This window comes from Microtus pennsylvanicus, chromosome 4 (genome assembly GCF_037038515.1).
Source record: "Microtus pennsylvanicus isolate mMicPen1 chromosome 4, mMicPen1.hap1, whole genome shotgun sequence".
In the NCBI taxonomy this organism is placed as follows: Eukaryota; Metazoa; Chordata; class Mammalia; order Rodentia; family Cricetidae; genus Microtus; species Microtus pennsylvanicus.
The window spans coordinates 130,114,028-130,135,286 of NC_134582.1; the positions used below are offsets into that span (position 1 = coordinate 130,114,028).

The 21,259-nt window shown below is 44.8% G+C and overlaps 1 protein-coding gene across 2 annotated transcripts in view; it reads right to left on the reverse strand.

The window, feature by feature from the left end:
* Fam171a1 (family with sequence similarity 171 member A1) overlaps positions 1-21,259 on the reverse strand; it is a 119,909-nt gene that overhangs the window by 48,194 nt on the left and 50,456 nt on the right. For both annotated transcript variants that reach the window (XM_075970499.1, XM_075970500.1), the window contains exon 2: positions 4,772-4,999. In XM_075970499.1, coding sequence (XP_075826614.1) covers positions 4,772-4,999 — 228 coding nt within the window. The remainder of the gene's footprint in view (positions 1-4,771; positions 5,000-21,259) is intronic.

Consider the following 21,259-nt stretch of genomic DNA (forward strand, 5'->3'; position numbering starts at 1 on the left):
AATTCAAGGCCAAATTGCATAACTCAGTAAGGTTCAAAAAATAATATAGCAAAAGGACTTGGCTGTAGCTCAACAATGCAACACTTCCCGGCATTCTTGAAGCCCTGGGTTCCATGCTTATCACTGCAACCCAAAACCAAACCCAAACAAAACAAAAAGAAAAAAAAATCACAATTATTGGGACATCAAAGTTGGGAGAAGAGTTCAGACAAAGTTGGAGGAGTAAAGATCAGAATAAAAGAGGAAGCAGAAACAGCAGAGGGTGCTAGGAGCTCTTCTTCTGTCCTTCCTGACCCTTGTGGGGCCGTAAATGAGCAAAGACGAGAGGGCTCAAGTCTCTAACTTGTGTCAATCCTTTACGGACACTTCTATGGATGCCTTGCAGGCTGCCTCAACTATTAGCTAAACCCCAGATAGCACAGGCTAGGCCCCTGGTGGCTAGGAAGAAAGGACAGGACTTCTGTGGAGAATGTAACCCATCGAAGCAGCTCACTTACAAGTCAGGTTGCACCAAGCTGCCTCCTCCACACATGCCTCTCCATGCTCCGCTCCCTCTCAGAGTTTGCCAGAGCCTGGAAGCACCCTGAATAGCTCCAAGCACCTCTGTGTTGCTTGGTGTGAGCTCTCAGACCACCCGTCACCTTTATCAAAAACTAGGTGTGGTAGTTTGAACAAGATGCCCCCGTAGGCTCATATATTTGAATGCTTAGTCACCAGGGAGTAAAACTCTGACAGAATTATGAGGAATGGTCTTGTCGGTGGTGCGTCACTGGGTGTGCGGCTCTGAGATTTCCAAAGCCCACACCAGGTCCGGTGTCTCTCTCTACCTGTGGATCAGGACATAGCCCTATTAGCTACGGCTCCAGCACTTGCCTACCTGCCGCCATACTCCCTATCATGATGATAATGCCTTAAACCTCTGAAACTGTTATCATGATGATAATGCCTTAAACCTCTGAAACTGTAAGCAAGCCCCAATTAAATGTTTTCTTTTATAAGAGTTGCCTTGGCCATTGTATCTCTTCACAGTGGTACAACAGTGAGTCAGACACTAGGGGACTGGGACAATGTGCTTAGAAAACTTGTTTCACATGGAACTTTCCATCACCAGGGAAACCGCCTGGATGAACTGCTTCTCAAATTTTACTTTTCAGAGGGAAACAAGTGATGTATTATAATGGGTCAGCTATGTGCAGCAGGGGCTTCAGGGAGCAGCGGCACTGGGCTATGGGCCCAAATCTGTAGCGGGATGGGAGGTGGCAGAAAGGCCCGGAGTTCCCAGTGCACGGTATTTTTACTCACTCTGAGAGGGTGTTGACTGAAGGCTCTTCACAAGAAGGAGGAATTCAGTCCTCTGCCACAAGTGCTGAGGATGGAACCCAGGGTCTCTCTCTCACATGCTAGGCAAACACTCTGTCACTGACTGAACTATAAACTAGCCAGTGCCTTTTTAAAATTGGTAAGTAGAGAGATAGGAACATCTCAGCTCTGCTTCAGGGAACAGGGAGACTTCCTAGAGTGAAATTAGCTCGCCTGGGATTTTCAAGATAGAACAGAAGCTTTTTCCATGAGCGTGGTAAAAAGGAGCGTCCAGAATAGCATACAGAGAGCAGAGAGGGTGATACCATCGCCCAGACTCCTCCAGGGAACCCAGACTGGCCAATTCATGAGATACGAAAAGGGAGAGGTCACTAAGGGAGGAGGCTCGTGTGCTGTTTAGAATTCCTGGAGGCCACTGAAGGATTTCAGGCAGTGTATAATGTAATTGGGCACATACATTGAATTCTAAGAATTCTTTGATAAATTCACACATGCATAGAATGCATTTTGGTCCTTTTCAGGCCCCACCGCCCTTTCGATGCCCCACTGCTGCTGACCACTTTCCTCTTCCCACCCAGTTCCTCTCCTTCCTTTGCTCCATCTGTTATTCTGTATGAGCTTCTGAGTCTAATCAGGGCTGCCCGCAAGAGCGAGGGTTGGGGTTACTCAGAGGAGCACGCTCAGCTCATCGATGGCTACGTCACTCTTCCTCAGCAACGATTAACTATGAAGAGCTCTCAGGGTCTCAGAGCTTCTCTCTAGCCATGGAGGGAAGGCTGTCTTGTGTGGGTAACCACACTGGACACGTTGCATTTACAGACACGGTGCTTGCAATCTGGTGGGTGTTTTTTGAAGAACCTAATTAACCAGGCCAGAGACCAAGGCAGTTGTCCTGGAACACAGCCTTCTTTGCCAGAGCAGTGGGAGAACTACGATGCAGAATGATCATCTTTAGTAAATGGACAAATTGGTGTACCCCTGTTTGACCTGTGTGCTGAGTTCCCTCGCTCTAATTTATACACCCTTCTGATGTGGGAGTCTTCTGTTTTGTGTTCATTTCATTGGTTAATAAAGAAACTGCCTTGGCCCTTTAACAGGACAGAAAATTAGGTAGGCAGAGTAGACAGAACAGAATGCTGGGAGAAAGAAGCTGAGTCAGGCAGTCGCGATGCCTGTCCTCTCCAAGATGGATGCAGGTTAAGATCTTTTCTGGTAAGCCACCTCGTGGTGCTACACAGATTACTAAATATGGGTTAATCAAGATGTGAGAGTTAGCCAGTAAGAGGCTATAGATAATGGGCCAGGCAGTGTTCAAAAGAATAGTTTCTGTGTAATTATTTCGGGTAAAGTTAGCCATGCGTTGCTGGGCGGGAACGCAGTCCCACAGCTTCCTACTACACCATTCCATGAACGAGAAAACCTAACACATCTCTTAGGAGGTATTGCTAAGGAAGAGAAAAGAAATCCATTCCAAACTCTTATAACAACAACATTGCACACGTGGAACAACTTATAAACAAAAACACTGCACATGTGGAACAGAAAGGATCTCAGTTTCAAATTTTCATTCTATTTCTGAGCTCCCTGCTCTTCTGCCTTTTTTGCTCAATTGTTTGGAATACCAGAAGTGTTAGACTCTAGTTCTAAGAACCCACACTAAAACAACAGTTTACTCTGCGTTTCACCGAGGCCAGGCTACAGTCTGACCATACTTCTTTTAGGTGATAGCTAGCAAGTTGCCTTTATTATATCGAAAAGGTCAGCAAATAGCAAAAGGGAAGGTCTTTTGAAATGATTCAGTTAATTCCAGTTTAGAAGCTAGCAGCATAGGCTCTGAAAGTCCTGCTGGGCTAGTGGAAAGCAGGCCTGGCTTCCAGGTGTTTTTATGCTCTATCTAAAACTCTTTCAATTAAACTATATTGTTCCCATATTGGACTCATTCAAGAAAATGGATATTATGGAAACAATTTCCTTTCTTCAAATCATATTAATAATGTCTAAATGAAAGCCATTAGATTCTCACCATTCTCGGGTCCCATATTTACAACTAGACATGCTTGCTAAAATGTCCCTTCTACCCCCAGACAACAGTCCCTGTGTGTACGTGCCTGTGTGCACAGTGCCCACAGACAGAGTCACATGGTGCTCATTCCCTGCAGAGGCCACACCGGGTAGCACCCTACCTTCTTGTTTCAGTGTTCTCCCCTGGGAAATGCCTTTCCTTTATACCTATTTATTCACAACTATTCACATTTTGTGCTTTCTGTTCGTAATTTCACTATTCCCATGCACAAAGCTGAAGGTTCTGAATATGAGAAATACGGAGAAAACGGGCGAGATAAACATTGTTCAGATATAGGTCATGGTGCTATGGGCTTGAGCACAATGTTACCAGGTCAACTACATTTATTCAGCAGCGTATTTAAAGAAACACACCTAAAACAGAGGTATATACTGACCAGGTGATAAACATGTGGTGACTAGAGCACCCTGGGAAGTTTGCCTTTTCTCTTTCCCTTGTAATAGAGATTCAGTGTTTGCCACTTCTGAGATTGAAGCCTTTATAGACTGTAATTTTGGGAAATTATGTACATAGACCCTACCTCGAAGAGCTGCTTTTTTGATGTAGACAGATACTGTCTGCACAACTCCCCTCCTGAAAACGTCCAATGCTACAAGGGGAGATCAAACATTCCCTTTAGATAGAACCTAGTGCAAAGGGCTTTGCATTTTCTGATGCCTGTGATGACATTGTTGATTGTCAACTTGACAGAATCTAAGAATCGCCAAAGAGATTGGACAGTCTAAGAGGCGATATCTAGATTAGGTTAGCCGAAGTGAGAAGACCCACCCTGAATATGGGGAGGGACATTCTGAGGGCTGGGGTCTTAGGTAGCATATAACACAGAAAGCTAACTGAGCACAAGCAATTCACTCCCTGCTTCCAGACTCTGGATGCAATGTGACCAGCTGCCTCCTGCTCTTGCTGCTCTGTCTTCCCCACCATGATGGACTTTCCTCCAAACTGTATGTTAAAATGCTTCCTTCCTTCAGTTGCCCTGGCCAGGTATTTTGCTGCAGCAATGAGGAAGGCTAGTGACACATGTATGGAGCCCACTGTCCTTCACTCTCTGGTGAGCGAGCGCAGGACTGTTTATGACATCGGTGAAGCAGAGAGGATGCCACACACGAGAGTACAGAGCTCACACGACTGCTTATCAAATAGGCATGAGGCTGAGCATCAGGGAAATGGGCAGACAACTGAGTTCCAGACAGCGTCACATACTCACCCCACCCCGCCATTCCGCCACATAATGGTACCCGAATGGGTGACTCCAGGAGTTGCCATGCAGATTTCCTTGACTCCCGCCACAGGTGTACCCCCGTGTCTGACTTCCTCATTGGTCACTCTGACCCGGAGGTCTGCCTTAGAGAAAGACGAACAACTTACCTGGTAATCGGATGGGCTTCCACGGGGCAGAGTTTGGCACATAGGCGTGTTTCGTGGCGGTGACAATCAGTTGATTACCCAGCTTGTATTGGAACTTGATGAAAGCAACCCCATCTGCCCCAGACGTGCCAGAGGCGACAGACACCTGGTTGGCAAAGATCTCAATGAGCGCATCTGCGATGGGCTGGTGGGTGCTGGCGTCGCTAACATGCACCTTCAAGGTCACTTCTGGAAAGAGAAAAAGCACATTAACCCTGACAGGAGGTCAAGGGGGGGATATCCTAAGAACATCTAGGGTTTCATTCTTTTATAAATAATTCTGACCAGGGTCATTTTCTTCTTAATTATTAAAACTTACACAAAACAAAAGTTTATTTTTTAACTCTAAAATAAAAAAAATACTTTTTCCTAATAAAATATCCTATCTTCTTTAGAAGCATGCTCCCACACGCTGCTTGGGAAGTAAGTCCTACCCTTTATCACACTAGGAAACATCCTTCCTGCACTGTTGGACACTGGCTCCTATTGAACTCAGGCTGCTACAGAAGGACAACAGTGGGCTGGAAGACTCAAGGTGCGCTGGGAGACTTGTAGGCCGGCTCAGCAAAAGTCTCAGCGAAGGTGAGCACAAGCAACACAATTCTGGGATTACTGTTTGGTCATCACAAAGACAAGACTGAGTCGCAGTCAGAAATGTCCAAGTAAAGGGCTCCGTGTGTGAGCATGATGACTTGAATTTGGATCCCTAGCCTGGGCATAAAAATCCAGGCACAGCAATGCATGCTTGAAATATCAGTTGTATGGAGGTGGAGGCAGGAGGATTCCTAGGCTTGCTGTTCAGCCAGGTCACCACATCAGTGAACTCAAGGCTCAGTGAGAAGGTGGACAATGATGAAGGAAGACACCAGATTTCTACCAGTAGGTCCCCGCCCCCCAGATAGATAGATAGATAGATAGATAGATAGATAGATAGATGGATGATAGATAGATAAAAAGAAAGAGAGAGAGGCACAGAGAGAGAGACACACACACACAGACAGACAGACACACACACACACACACACACACACACACACACACACACACACACTTTTTAAAAAGGGAAGACCCAAAGGATGGAAGAATAAAGAGACCAAGAATACTCATGCACAAGGAGGGATGAAATCCACTCTGTAATACTATGGAGGATGAAAGCACATGGGTCAAAACTGGAAGACTACTTAAAACAGAATAAATGATTTCTCTTTACGCAGGCAAGAGATAGTTACTGAGCTTTGACTCTGCCCCTAGGGCTGGAACTGTCACACCGTGGGCGGTAAAGAAGACACAGGAGTACAAAGCAAATGCTATGGCTGTGAAGAGCCAGCAGGGGCTGAGAAACAAGACAAGCACACACTTCCAGGAGAAACCGCATTGGGTTCTGCAAGACGTAAAGGGTACAGGTTACTCTGGGAGCTTCACATTCAGGCCATGGGAGGTCACAGAGGTGTTAGGCAGTGCGTGGAAACCGAAGTTAGTTATAGAGACCTCTAGATCTCGGTAGAGAATGGGCTGAGCGTGACAATCATCTGCAGATCAACACTGGGCTCAGACACTCTGTAGCAGCCAAGAGAGGAGATGGTGATGGGTCAGGCTCCAGGCTCATGGTGGGCATCAATTTCAGGACCAGACAGAGGCCAAGTCAGAAGAGACCACTACCCCAGTAAAACCTCTTTGCTCAGGAAAGGAGTGGACATAAGTCCATCTGGGCACACTCCCACACTGTTTGATGTGTATGCTAAGCTGCCTTCAATCTGAAAGTCTTATGGTAACTTGAAATGGAGAGTGAGGTAGGGACTAGCAAAAACATACATGTGACCAGAGAGTCTCACAGACACAGAACATGTGGAGCAAGGCTTCTGGATTGGTCACCAGTGAGACTGTCGGGATATGGAGGAACCTGACGGGGAGGATGAAGGTGGAGGATCAGGATTAGTGGGACACGCTGTGGTGGACTACTGCAGTTAGCACTGGGGATCGAATCTCAGCTCCATCAGGAATGATGTGGCACTGGGCAAGTCATTATGCTCTTCAGGTCTCGCCTTCCCCTTCTGTAGCTAGGGAGGCCAGTGATGCACAGATAACTTACAGGGGCAAACAGCAGAACACACGGCTGCAGAGAGGAAGGACAAGAAGAGCTACTGCTCATCCATTCTGCCAACCACTGTTCGTGTATGCGCTTCATCTTTGGGATGGAGTGAGCTCAGAGAGCGGAGGTGCGAGCAGAAAGGTTTCAAAGGCAGGGGAGGGCATCCCTTTGAGAATGTTAATATTTTGTACCTGAAGATTTAGGGTTGGGGAGCATCTTAGGGGTTGAATGCATAGTTCATATTTACTAGGTCTTGGATTCAATCACTAGTATCCAATAACATAAAAATATTGAAAAAGTATCACTTCTGCACAAAACCACATAGGCAGTTAAACTATTTGTTTTACGAAACTGATAAAACCTTTCCAAAGTCGTGCATTTCAACTAATCATTCATCTTCTTGCTCACTTCCCCCACGTACTGATTTAACAGATTTCTTGGGCAGATGATCATAGAACCCAGATAAATAATTACAAATCTAGAGCTTGGGGTACGTGCGAGAACGCTTGCCCAGCACGCACAAACACCTTGGGCTTGATCCCTAGCATTCCTTCCAGGCCCCAAAGTTCAGATTTACTAACAAAGCACACCAAGTAACTCCTTAAAATCTTTTACAAAGAAAAAAAAGTTACAAAAATTGAAATGGGATGCTTCATGCCCTAGAAGGAAAAAGCTAACACTCAGAAGATAGAAGCCTCCAAGGCCATCTGCCAAGACTGGCCTGAATTTGATCTCCAAGACCCATGGCAGAAGGAGAGAACTAACTCTTTTTTTAAATTAACCTTTATTTTTATCTTATATGTATGGGTGTCCTGGGCTCTGTGGAAGAGCAGCCAGTGTTTTTAACTTCAGAATCTCTCCAGCCCCAAGAACTAACTCTTGGCCGTTTTCCTTTAACTTCTAATGCATGCTGGAGCATGCACACCCCATCTCAAATAAATAAATGTAACGATAACAGTAATAATAATGAGGGTGTGAAATTTAGGGATGTGGTCAATTCTCCAGTTTTATCTTCCTGCAGGGTGTCTAGCACAGCTATAGAATAATATAGTTTCTTAGTTAAGTTGGTCTTTTTTGCCCCCATAAGTAATATGATAAATTATAACACAAATCAGTTGAGTTTTCAGTAATATTCACACTGTAAAAATCCTCTAGAAGTAGGCATGTGAGAAGGGCTTTGCCAAGCAACCTTGATGACTTATGTAATTTTACGGTAATGTAACATTTACTAACAATTGAGATCATCAGCTTCCACGCTCTCTGATGAGTAAACAGAGAAAGAGGGCATAAACTCCCATCAGACCCTTCATTCCTACGACTTCAGTGACTTCTAATACAGTGTTGTCGTTTGTGTTCTGTGATGTAATTTGGAAGAGATCACTTAGCGCTGACTTTGAGTGTGACAGGATGGGGGTATGAGAGGGTACCTACAGGCCACTGAAGTGTCACTTTTTGGGAGAGTTTTCTTTCTTTTTGTGCACTCCACGCTTAGCATGCACCACCCTACAAGTTAGCGGGGCTGAAGTTTTCATAGAGCAACACCCTGCATGAGACCATCCAGTCAGCAACAGTACTCCTGCCAATGACAGCCAGAAGTGGAATCTCCTGTGAGGCTCTATTACCCACACGACTCCCCCTGAGTCTGAGAGGAAGATTCTATAACTGGGCCTGCATGAGGGGCATTATGGAACACTGTCTTCTGGCTATGACATGGCTGTGCCAGATGTTGCAGGAGTTGCAGGCAGCTGTGGCTACCAGCACAAGAAATAAAGCAAGCAAACACAAGGCATCAGAATGGGAGGAGTCAGCAGGAGCGAGGGAGCAGAGGTAGTGCGGGTGGGCACCATGACAGTACACTGTTATTATGTAGGAAACTGTTAAATAAGAATGAAAATACATAGATAAAAATACAATTACTTTTAAGAAGCTGTATCCGATTTCTTTGCTGCTCAGTGAGCGCCTGAGAAGGCTTCTAAGCTGGGATGCCTGATTTCTAACCTGAAATCTGGACACTGTTCTGTTTACCTTATTGTGCGTGTCTATTGCTAGGTTCTGCTGAAGTTGGTTGCAAAACACACATCTCCCAGAGTGCCCCCTTTGGGCACCCTTGTCCCCACTGTCCTGTTTCAAGCCCTCACCATCCATCACACAGAGCGAGGCACATCCTGTTAACAAAACGGCCACTCTTTAGCCCCGAGCCCTGAAGTCCTAGTGAAGTTAGGAGCTATGCAGAATCCAAAGTAGACACAGAATACTCTAATGACTCCAACACTTGTATCAGGAGTCAATAAATGGTCCACAATACTGCCTGTTTTTTCTTGTGTGTTTCTGTCTGTGTATGATGTGCACATACGCATGTGTATGCAAGTGTGTGCCACAGCATACATGTGAAGGTCAGAGGAAACCTCGGCTGTCATTTCTTGCCTCCTGCTTGGTTTGAGTGAGATTCTTTTTGTCCACTGCCGCATATGCCCAGGATAGAAGCCTATGAGATCCTGTCAATTTTCCTTTCTCTGTCTCCTCTATTGCCTTGGGAGCACTAAGATAACACACTCATACTGTGGAGCCCGGGTTTACATGGATCCTGGGGATTTGAACTCAGGTCCTCACACTTGAATGGCAAACACTTGGCACATTGATTCACATCCCCAGCCTGTTGTTTTTGAATGATTTATGTGCTCAGGATAACTTTAAAAAACACATTTATTTATTTATTTATTTATTTATTTATTTATTTATTTATTTATTTATCTATCTATCTATTTATTTGTGTGTGTGTATACACCACTGCATAAGTGTGGAAGTCAGAGGACAACTTTCAGGAATCTGTTCTCTCCTTCTGGGGATTGACCTTAGTTTCAGTCTTGGCAGCAAGCACTTTTATTAATTGAGCCAATCTAAAGGTAATTTTAGGGATTTCTCCCCCCTTTTTTGGAGACATATTCTCACTATGTAGCACTAGTTGGCTTGGAATTCATTCTGTAGACCAAGCCTTGAGGTCACAGAGATTCACCTGCCTCTGTCTCCTGAGTAACTTTTACATTTAAATGTCTGAAGAAAAAGAATAGTACTTTGTGTAAGCGAAAATGATCTAAAATTTAAATTTCCGTGCTTATAAATAAAGTTTTATTGGAACACAAAGTACTTCTGTTTTGTTTCGTTTGGTTCTTATTCACCTTTCTTAAAATAAATACCATTTCAATTCATCTGAAAGGCACCAGTTTGTTCAAATAATGAATGAGTTTATCAGGAAATATGTATAGAGAAGCTATGCAATACATAGCTGACCCGAAGAGTAGTAAAATGTTTTCCAAAAAGAAGAAAGAACACAAAGCGCCTGGTTTTAAAGGGGCTGTAGTGGTTTTGAAGTGGAAGGGATACCTACTCACATTTGAGGGACTAAAGACGATCATATTGGGTACACAGTGTAAAAAAATAGCAAAAAAGCATCTACCAAGATCGTGAGTGGAAAAGCAATGCCAAAAGGATCCCAGAAAGCCACAACAGCGTTGAGTTGGGAGTGGTAGGTGAGAACCTCTGTTGGGATGGATGGATGGATGGATAGATGGATGGATGGCGGTCGGATGTGGCTTTCTGTGATTCAATACACTGCACCGGCTATGTGTTATGTCTCCAGTGAGAAGAGAAACAAGCAGGGCTGAGAGTGGAAGGGAGGAGAGGATGGCGGGGGCACATTTACATCTTCCCAGGGCCCCTGGTGACTGGGACGTAGAGCTGGTTCTGCGAGGGTGACATTCTACACTTGATCTGGAGGACAGATGCAGGCGCTTCCCCTGAGCAAAGGCCTACAGGGGTTGTGTAGTTTGGGGGCCATGGAGGAAGAGTCCTGCCATACAGTTAGATACTGCTCTGGCTTTGGTCCTGCCTTCTTGGAAGTCTTGTGACCCCCCACAAAAGCTTTATGAACATCTCTTTTCATGGTAGCTGCTAGGGTGGGTAGTGCTGGTTTCTCTCCTGGGTGCCGGGCCACCCTGGGCTGACTCACCGGAAGGTGCTAAAGAGTATCCTTCAACCACATCTCCTGGGCCCTCTTTCCCCTCTTTCTTCTCAGTACTCTATGAGCTCTGCTCTGCTCGTCTGCTCAGGCTGGGGACCCAAGCTCTGGTAGCTCAGGCCTCTTCTTGCCATACACACTCATACAGTGAATTATTCCTTGACAGGAACTTAGCCATTGCCTCTAACTCAGCCTCAGATTTAGATCAGCCAGTGGCAGAGTCAGGGTGGAGGAGACAGCAGATGTTGAGGAAGTCTTCCTCTGCCATGATTCAGAGAGCCTCTGCTCTTGGCAAACACGAGCAGTTGGGCTCTGTGGGCACTGACTAGTCCATTTTAAGCAATACAGGGAACATCTGCTTTGTGGGCAGAAAACTAAACATTATCTTTTAAAAGTCCAGCATTATCTTTTAGACATTTCCTTTCTAACTGCCACAGATTTTGAGTAAGTGCAACAAGGGTGCTTCAAATGGTTGGCTTGGGAGGGGCAGCTCTAAGCAGTAAGTTAAAAGCAGACATAATTGCACGAACAAGGGGAATTATGTATTATGGCATATAATCCCCACACAGGCATGAGGCGCCCCAGTCTCGATTTGACAAAATCGTGAGAGGGCATAGAAGTGCAGAAAACATAAGTGTTTCCACCCAACGCCCTTCATCTTCACATAACATATAGTCTACTTTTATGCAAATGACATTTATTTTATAGTATGTCATCCAAACCTCAAATTAAACACCTCCCTTAAGACCATTCACTAGCGCGGAACCTTCCGGAACACTTGAGGGTTTCACTGGGAGCAAAGCTAGGAGAACATGTTCACTTGCTGTTTGAACAGTCCATACTTCTCCGTTTTCAGCATCTCGTCTAACACACCCTGGATCTGTGAAAGGAAGGGAAAGACCTGGTGGTTTGGTGGTGGTGATCTCTGTGCCGCTATCAGCCCCCTTCTTTGGTTCCCCTTTCTATTTCTTTGAATTGGCTTTATCTTTGTGTGTGTGTGTGTAATTGTTCCTTTCTTTAAATATTTTTGAGGTGAGTTTCCATAGGTGTCCATCCTCGCAGGGAACCTGACATTCCTCTGGCTTGGCCCTAAGAGCCCGGAGGAAAGAAAGCCACGTCTACCCTGCGGATCCAGCCTAGACTCTGATGTCACGTTGCCTGGAGCTCCAGGAACGGCCCCGGGGTAGGCAGGGCAGCTGAAGTCACTCAGCATCCACCATATTTAGCTATATTTAACCCCAGTCTAGAGACTCACAGTGGGCTTCACACCTCTTCACTAAAACAGTAAAAGATCACTTGACCGCTTAAACATTTTCCAAAATGAGATTTTATTTTTAAAATGTTACAGATCTTTGCTCTTATTTTATCTATGGTATGTGTGCTCCTGTTACTAGAGTCTCACCAGCGCAGTGTGTGATCTGAATCTCTGTACAACAAGCAGAAGCAGACTGAGGACGCCTGCCAAGCACAGGGTAGCTTTCTGTTAGTCTATCTGATTTCTTTTACAAACACGAAGGACTTATTCGACTTAATGATCTGATAAAATTAGGATGTACCTTCTCACGCATATTCCCATCATTTATTTGATCCATTTTCATATGGTGTACATGTACCTTGCACCATATGAAAATGGATCCTATATTATTTATTATACAAATAATATATACATATATATGTACCTTATATTATTTATTTTTGTCTTCTAAACTGATTAAAATGTTCAAATCTTAGAGAATGAAATCCACTAAAAAGTACAGATATACTTACAGAGACCTATGCATTATACACTTCATATATACTACAAAATAGGTTACCTATAACAATAACACTGTGAGGTCAAGTCAAGCTTGGGATAACTAGCAGTTCTGTCTCATCAGTGTCATATATAAACTGAATCAGTATATTCACATATAATATAGCCCAATAAACATCTGCTATAACTTGTAAGTTCTTGGCTTCCTTCCCCAGCCTTACTGGAGCACTTGGCAATCCCTGTGGTTGTTTGATTCTAAAAGGAATACTTAACTCAAGGAGATGCAAAGGTCAGACCTGTGTACTGACCTCCCAAAGAGAACGGACAAAGTAGGCACACTTTAGTGCGAGGCCCTGGAGCCCCCGGCTCCCCGATGAGCCCTCTCTGGCCGATCTTCATGTAGACGCCTTTTGCAGTTGATGGTACAAAGAGCCTCCCCCAGCCTCTCTGCTGATCTGAGGTCATACTGTCTGACAAAGACTTCTTACCTCTGCTAGGTTTATTTTTAAAAGCATTCCTTAGTGCTCACCAGGGTACTGCAATCTCTGTACAAGGATCTGACTTCCTTTCTACTCTCTGGAAAAGCACAGAGGAGATAAGTTTGTGACGACAGCCCTTGGGAACTCAGAATGCCATTCTGTGCCTTTTGATGGTCTACCACCACAGGCACCAGACTCACGCTGTAGCACAGGAAGAGATAGTGATGTGGTAGACACAACAGCTTCAGCTTGCGAAAGGAAGAGTCTACGTAGGCAGGCAGTGAGTGCTGCTGGCACATGCTTAGAGCATTTTATTCCCATCACAATCTTGACGGGCTCTGCGCACGATGATTTTTCCAACCTCATCCTCCCTATCTCTCCCTATGCCTGCCTCCCGTGCATACGCTTCTGGCTGGGCCAGGAGATCTCAGGGAAACCAATCAATGAATTCCCCTATCTCTTTTCTCACACATCTATAAGATGTACGAGGCACAAACTCATGATCATCCCATGAACAGTGATTTCTAACCCACTTGTCAGAATGCTGAAATGCAGAATACCAAACATTCATAAAAATATATCAATTAAAGAAATCACAGAATGCATACACATGCATACATATACACCCATGCACACAGGACTTTCTAGTTTTCAAGTGTCAGCAAGCATTTCATTTTATTTTATTTTTTTATTGAGAAAAAAAATTCCGCCTCCTCCCAGCCTCCCACTCCTCCCCCCTCCCCCACTCCTCTCCCCCTCCCCCACTTCTCTCTCCCTCCCCCCACTCCTCTCCCCCTGCCCTGTGGAAAGTCCAAAGTCCTCCCCCCTCCATCCTGGTCTAGGAAGGAGAACATCCAAACTGGCTAGGCTCCCACAAAGCCAGAACTTGAAGTAGGATCAAAACCCAGTGCCATTGTCCTTGGCTTCTCAGTAGTCCTCATTGTCCGCCATATTCAGAGAGTCCGGTTTTATCCCATGCTTTTTCAGTCACAGTCCAGCTGGCCTTGGTGAGATGGGGAGAGAAAAGTGAGAAGGGTAGGATGGGGAGAACTTGGGGCAACGGGATGATTGGGATAAAGGAAGGTTGGATAGGGGAGCAAAGAAGCACATATCTTAATTAAGGGAGCCATCTTAGGGTTGGCAAGAGATTTGGACCTAGAGGGGCTTCCAGGTGCCCAAGGCGAGGTCCCCAGTTAGTTCCTGGGGCAGCTGAGGATAGGGAACCTGAAATGACCCTATCCTATAGCCATACTGATGAATATTTTGCATATCACCATAGAACCTTCATCTGGCGATGGATGGAGATAGAGACAGAGACCCACACTGGAGCACCGGACTGAGCTCCCAATGTCCCAATGAGGAACAGAAGGAGGGAGAACATGAGCAAAGATGTCAGGACCACAAGGGGTGCACCCACCCACGGAGACAGTGGGGCTGATCTATTAAAGCATTTCATTTTAAACACACTCTCATAGAAAGAGAAAATACCAATGACCTCCTGCAATTTCTAGTTAGGGATCCTATAAAGCCTGTCCATTCGATGCTAAGGTAAGCAGCAGCCGTCCACACTCTGCCGTGGTACATGATGAAAAAGGAACACTGTTGGGACTGCTTCAACATGAGCACTCTGCCACCAGAACAAATTCAGAGGAGCTGAATCCTTTCAGCTAACCAAGGGGTTGCTGAGCTAAATATCTCAGGGTTATTTCAAAACTCCTGCTGGACTTGAATAATTTATGCAGATAACCACATGCTCAGGGGAAAAATGAAAGATATAATGTTCCTATGATCTCACCTTAACAAAGAACCTCGTCAGTTCTGCATCAGACAGTAAACTGAACCGCCATGACCAAGCCTTCCATATATGGTATCAGGAACCACCTAAGGGCAGCTTTAAAGCACTATGCAAAAACAGAATTACTCTGCAAACGTTTTGAAGAAATAAAGAGATAATTTGGCTATTGCAAAGAAGAAATGAAACAGCTAATGAATATAAAAAAGAATGGTAAATATGTTTGAAGAAAAAATGAAGCCATGGTCCCAGCTTCAGAGAACTTGTCCATAAAGGCTGATGAATATCCATAGGCTGACCAATATCCTCATTCTTGACAGATGTGGTCAGTTGTACAGTGGTAATTACATAGCAACGCAAACATAGGAGATGTGTTTACTGAACTTCACACAGTGCTCCATATGACTGAACGAGAGAAGGATAATGACACAACATGGCGGTAACCAGAGCACCCACAAGTGCTTAGAAGGAAATAGCAACGACAAACTGCTTTAACACACTCCTCTTCCACTGGTGTTTTAAAATGTTCGTGAAGGTACAGACGCTTTTCACGCAGATCTGGAAGATCCTGGGAATGGCTAGGTTAATGAGCAGTGGTAAACATGTCTGTAAAACTAGTGTGCACACCTTAGCCAAGCTTCAGACATCTGTTGGGAGACGCTCATGCAATGGTTACCAAGGCAACCTGGGTAGAGGGAAAATCTGCATGTATATTTCCAGACCCACCTATATCGTTTTCTTTGGGGAGGGAAGTCTAAAACACAGTAAGAGCAAAACTGCAAAGCATGTATTTTGAACAAAGCCTTGAGATTTGAAGAGAAAGATAATGGTGATTTTTAGCAAGTCATATCTCTCCATGGGAAGAGATTGCTTAGAAAATGCTAAGTGGGAGGCAATTGCAAAGAAATGGACTCATTAATTACTTTAAGAATTAAAATAAAGGGAAAGAAAGGACTAGTTGAAGAGGCCGCTGGAAGGCTGTGAATGGCTCAAGTGTGTAAGACTCCCTGGCTCTTGATATACTATGAAAGCCAGATAAAGCCTTCTGCAAAAACTCAAGTTTAATCAATGTGCTGATTAAGTTACACATATGTGCTTATCTTTTAAAGAAATGAAGTGACTTAACAAGCTACAGCGAGCGGTTTCATCATGAAAGCATGTTTGAGATAGATTTGGAATATTTCAGGGCACTTTAGGGTCTACTGAGGAACAGATTTGGTGAGAGCATCCTTTTTGTGGCGAACAGGAGGGAAATGGAGTCTAGGCTCCTAACTTAATCAGTCTTGCCAAGTTGGCAGCCTCTGCAGCCCACCATTCTTTGCTCATAAAATATGAACACCCACTGCCTCGAAAAGATTATAGGATCTGCTGGAGGAATGATGGGTACCAGTATATGCATCAGTTCTGTGAGTAGGGTATTCCTGATCTTGTCTACATGGCTAGCATTCTGAAGCTAATTTTACCAGGTGAAACACAATCTAATCGCCATCATCTACACCACCATGAACACTGTCACCATCACTATTACCGCTGGGTCCCACCACCATTCCCACCCTCCCCGTTATCATTACCCACCAGTGCCAGCACCAACACCAGCAGCACTACCACACTATTACCACGTCTACCATCAGCTTCTTAACCAAAGAAAACTGAAGGAGGAGAGTGTGTATGTTTCTCAGGGGACAGAGGTTTGGACTCTGCCAACCTGTATTTAGTGTCAGCTCTGCCACTTACGATGTAATATTTCAATGCAGAATTTCCTCCTGCATAAGAAATAGGCAGAATCTCTGTCAGTAGTTTCCCAGCTACCCTGAGGAACCAGGCAAGATAACTTCTCATGGAGCAAGACACAGGGTGAAGGCTTAATCACCACTACATGGCTTTGTAATGAGCTGATCTCTATCAGTATTTGACTCCTAAAGATCACCAAGGGCCCTCAGAAATAGTGTAAGAGATTTCTAGACCTGTTCAATCGAGGTGTTGCCTGTACCTTGCTGAGTACATAGGATTTGTATTTCTCTCTCATACGCAATGGTGACAATACCGTGTGTCTCTTTCATTTCTGCACAGCTGACAAGCAAGGCACCGAAAGCCCTCTGTGCTGAACTATTATTTACTTCCAGTTTTTGCAGGGCTAGGGGGTGAATCCAGGGCCTTTTATACACTAGGCAAGTACTTTCCCACTGAGTAATAATGTTGGGTCAGAGGCTGTGATTTAAGGGAGTTTGTCCAGTGAATAACAAGGAAGACAGAATTAGTGTCGCCTGCTACTGCAAAGGGCAGGTATGCTTACTGCCCACTGTGTACACAGGAATCACCTTGGCTTCTCTGGGCTACTGTGGAAAGCAGGGCTCAGGGAACTGGTGTAAGGATGCTAAGATTGGGGATACTGTTCCCACCACAATCAATAAATGGACTTTCATCTCTTTGGCAGCATCTATAGAACCGCGCCAGAAGAAGGTATTCGCTTCCAGGAAGGCTAGACTCTTGGGCTCTAGACAGTCCTTGACAGTTGCACAGACACACAAAGCATCCCATCAATTACAAAGCAAGTCAGGAAAGAGGCTGAGGGCTGAGAAGGGGCCTGAGAGCCAGAGGAAAGCACAGCGGAGAAGGCTCCGAGTTGAATGCAGTGACCGTTCACTAATGGGTTGTCATAATCTTCGTCCTCGTAGGTAGCGGCCAAGCTTGTTCTTAATCACTCCAGCTACTCAAGCCACATGTGCACACCCTCCCCCCCACCAGCTAGTTCTCTTTCACCAGTTTAACACGTTGTTCTAGAATGTTCCACAGAGGTCCAGCCTCTCCCGCAGGATGTCAGGAAGTAATAGAGTCAGAGGCTTGTCCCCTCTAAGCCTTGGTGAGTATTTCATTTTTAAAGCACAGATCCTTTTAGTTCCTGTTGAACCATAAGCCCTAGAGGCCACATTTAGGTCATTGAAGAGCAGAATTCAAATGATATGCTAAGTAGGTTGCTATTCATTTAGCATTCAAAAATATGCTCTTTTGTTTAGTCAAATACCCCTCTTGCTTTTCACATCTGTTTAAACCAGCTCTTAAAATGGGGCTTAAACGATGCTCACGCCTACAAGTTACCAAGCCTCATAAAAGTCCGATTAACACCAATGTTTATGAAATCTAACTTACAGCTTTCTGAGAAACCTTTTCACAACACAACTGAAATATCCTGCTTCATCTATGGGGGAAAAATCTATTACAAACAGCAAAGTACTGTTTCTGATTATTTTTCCCATAGTAAACACTAATGCATAATATTTTCCACACAGTTCAAATTTATAGATTGGTGCCAAGTGGATTAACCTTTCACCTTGCAACCTTTACTGCTCATGTCCTGGCAGCAATGTCAATAAAGCATTTCTCAGACCCCGAACAATGAGAGCCCCACATATCCCTTCCCTGCCACCCCAGTGAAGAGTTCTTTTTCCAAGAGGTGATTGCCATGACTTGCGTTAGACTTGGAAATGGTCCTGTGTTTAGTTCTCCTCCACAAAGGCATTATTAAATGTTGTTCATCACAGACATGAATTAGACACTTAAGTTGCTTGGCTCTGACCAGGAACTCCGAAGTTAGAAAAGCTTCAGGGCCAATGGTTATGTCCCCGAGAGAGGCCATTAGCCAAAAGCGTTAGGAACATGGAGGCGGACAGAGAAGTCCACATGTGAAAGAGATTAAAGCGAAGTTTTGGGATCTGGCTGCTAAGCAGACCTCCTGAGCAGGAGCCACAGCGAGACAGCCATCCAGTGTCCGGGCTTAGGGTGGGTTTCTAGGGTAGACAGTGTACCATCCCACAGGAATGCGGGTCTGAAGGACTTGGAAACTGTGAGGAAGTGGTTTGAAGTGTCCGGGTTTTATCTTCACAGGGAGGAAATGGGGCTCTCAATATGCTATCGTCTTTAACCTGTTGTTCTCTAGGCGAGGAACTTGAAATTCTCAGTCAAGGTTGCACAGAGCTTGTAACTGACATGATACCACAAGGATAAGTAGGTTCGTGGATCTGACTTTGTATTCTGCCTTTTTGATCTTGGAGCTTAGCTGACCCAAGAGGGGACCACAGTTCCACAGAATAGCTAATTCCTAGGGATAATAAATTGCTCATCCTTGTGCATCACTTTTATAAGCAACTGGCCAATCCAGAGCCCACTCTCCTGATCACCTGCTGTGATGCTTCTGCATTCCAGGCCACTAGGACTTTGCCCTTAGGCCACGGCCAGAAACCAGACAGATGAAGACAGCTTCTAAACTCCAGAACTGGAAACATGTTCAAACTAACCATCCCTAAATGGTTGACTTGGCTTATCCTTACCCCCTTTCACGCACACACACACACACACACACACACACACACACACACACACACACACGCACTCTCACATGAAACACACACTCCATACACATGAACTTGACAAACTCTCACATGCTCACACACTTCATGCACACATACTTCACATACATTCACCCCCCCATACCACTCACTACACACACACACACTCTCACAGCTCTTCCTATGTTTTTTTCACTTCCTGTTCACAGACTGCACCTTGCTGCTGCTGCTTCCTTAGGGGTTCAGCATGCCCCTTCCTCTTGGGGGCTGTAGCAGGGCATTCAGTGACAACTACCTTTCAATCACCCAGCTTTTCCCTACTTGAATAATAATAAAACTTGCATTTCAAAATAGATAATTAAAAAAAATAGATAATTCAAGCTTTTCCTGGGTGGGGATATGTTGTGAGCAGAGTTTGGTAGATAGCTAGTTATGTTTACACTTGCTATGAGGACGAACCTTCTAGAATGAATAAATTTTAGAACATAGAAAATGCTTAAGCCCCTAAAGGAGAACATTTCTGGTGAGGGACACACAGATTGGGGTCAGCCTCAGATGTGATGAACCCATTTCCAAGTCACCTTCAAACTATGGACATGTGTACAACAACATAGTAGACCAGGCCAACCAAAGAAAGACTTTTGACAGACAGAGCATCACGGAAGATTTTAAGCAGGGGAGGAAAGTGGTTTGTCTAACAGCACTAGACAAGACAGACACCAACAGCAGGCAGCTGTGGACCAATGGACAATGACAGAGATGCTGCCCAGTTCCAGAGTGCCGTGCGTCTGTACGATATGGGAACGGAAAGAAGAGTAACTTGATTTTCTTCCCACTTCTCAACACAAGAGGAGAGGTCAAAGCAAGGGAATGGGAAAAGTGCTCTTCAATTACCCAGGGCAGGCCTGACAGCATGGGCACAGACTTGCAAAGGAATATCACAGACTGGGGAAAATTCACACCCAGACGGCAACCATACATCAGGGATGGCTTTGCTGTCTAATTTGACTGGACATCTCTTGTTAAGAATGGCCCTAGTTTGGAAGTACATAGAAGAACTCGACTGAGAAGATTTTATTTGTTTGTTTGTTGGGTGTTGGGAATTAAATCCAGGGACTTGCGCATACTATACAAGAGCTCCCACCAACTCCTCCTCCTGCCCAAGTTACTGACCTCAGTGCAGATGTTTCACCGAGACCAGAATGGGAAGAGTATTTTTGGTTCTTTCTCGAAAAAGTCACTTTTAAAATTTTAGAATTATACAGTGGAAAATCGTTAAATTTGTCCTGTCATCGATACAAGCCAACTTAGCATACTTTCCTTTGCTTTCTTGGAAGCCAGATGTTCCTTTCAGGTTGATTGACCGGAGTGTCAGACTCGGGGTGAAGACTCTCAAGGAGAATGCAGAAAGTACAAATGACAGCACAGGAAAGCACATCTTAAAGAACTTGGGGGCCAAGATGGCTCAGTGGGCAAAGTACGTGTCACGCAAGTATGAGGATGTGAGTTCAAATCCCCAGAGCTCACTTAAAAGGTGGGTGCAGTAGCATATATCTGTAACTCCGGCACTGCTAGGAGGAGCTGGAGCTGGAGACAGGAGCTGGAACCTCTCAGGCCAAAAAGCCTGGCATATGCAGCCAACAACCAAGAGATCCTGCCTCACACAAGGTAGAAGATGGGGACAAATAATCGAGGTTGTGCTCTGACCTGCGTAGGCATGACTTGCACAAGCACGTGTGCACACACACACACGTTCATACATTATATCACACATCATATGAACAATTAAAAGGAGGGACTAAGTAGAACTATATTTAGCTCACATGCATAAGGACCTGTATTCAAAAACCAATTGAAAAAAAATGACAACCTCCATTCAGAGAACTGGCGGTTACTTCTGGATTTCTCTCTTCTGCTCCATTAGGTCATATCCTCCCTTCCCAAAGGAGCCAAGTCCAGTACACATCCATCACGCCTA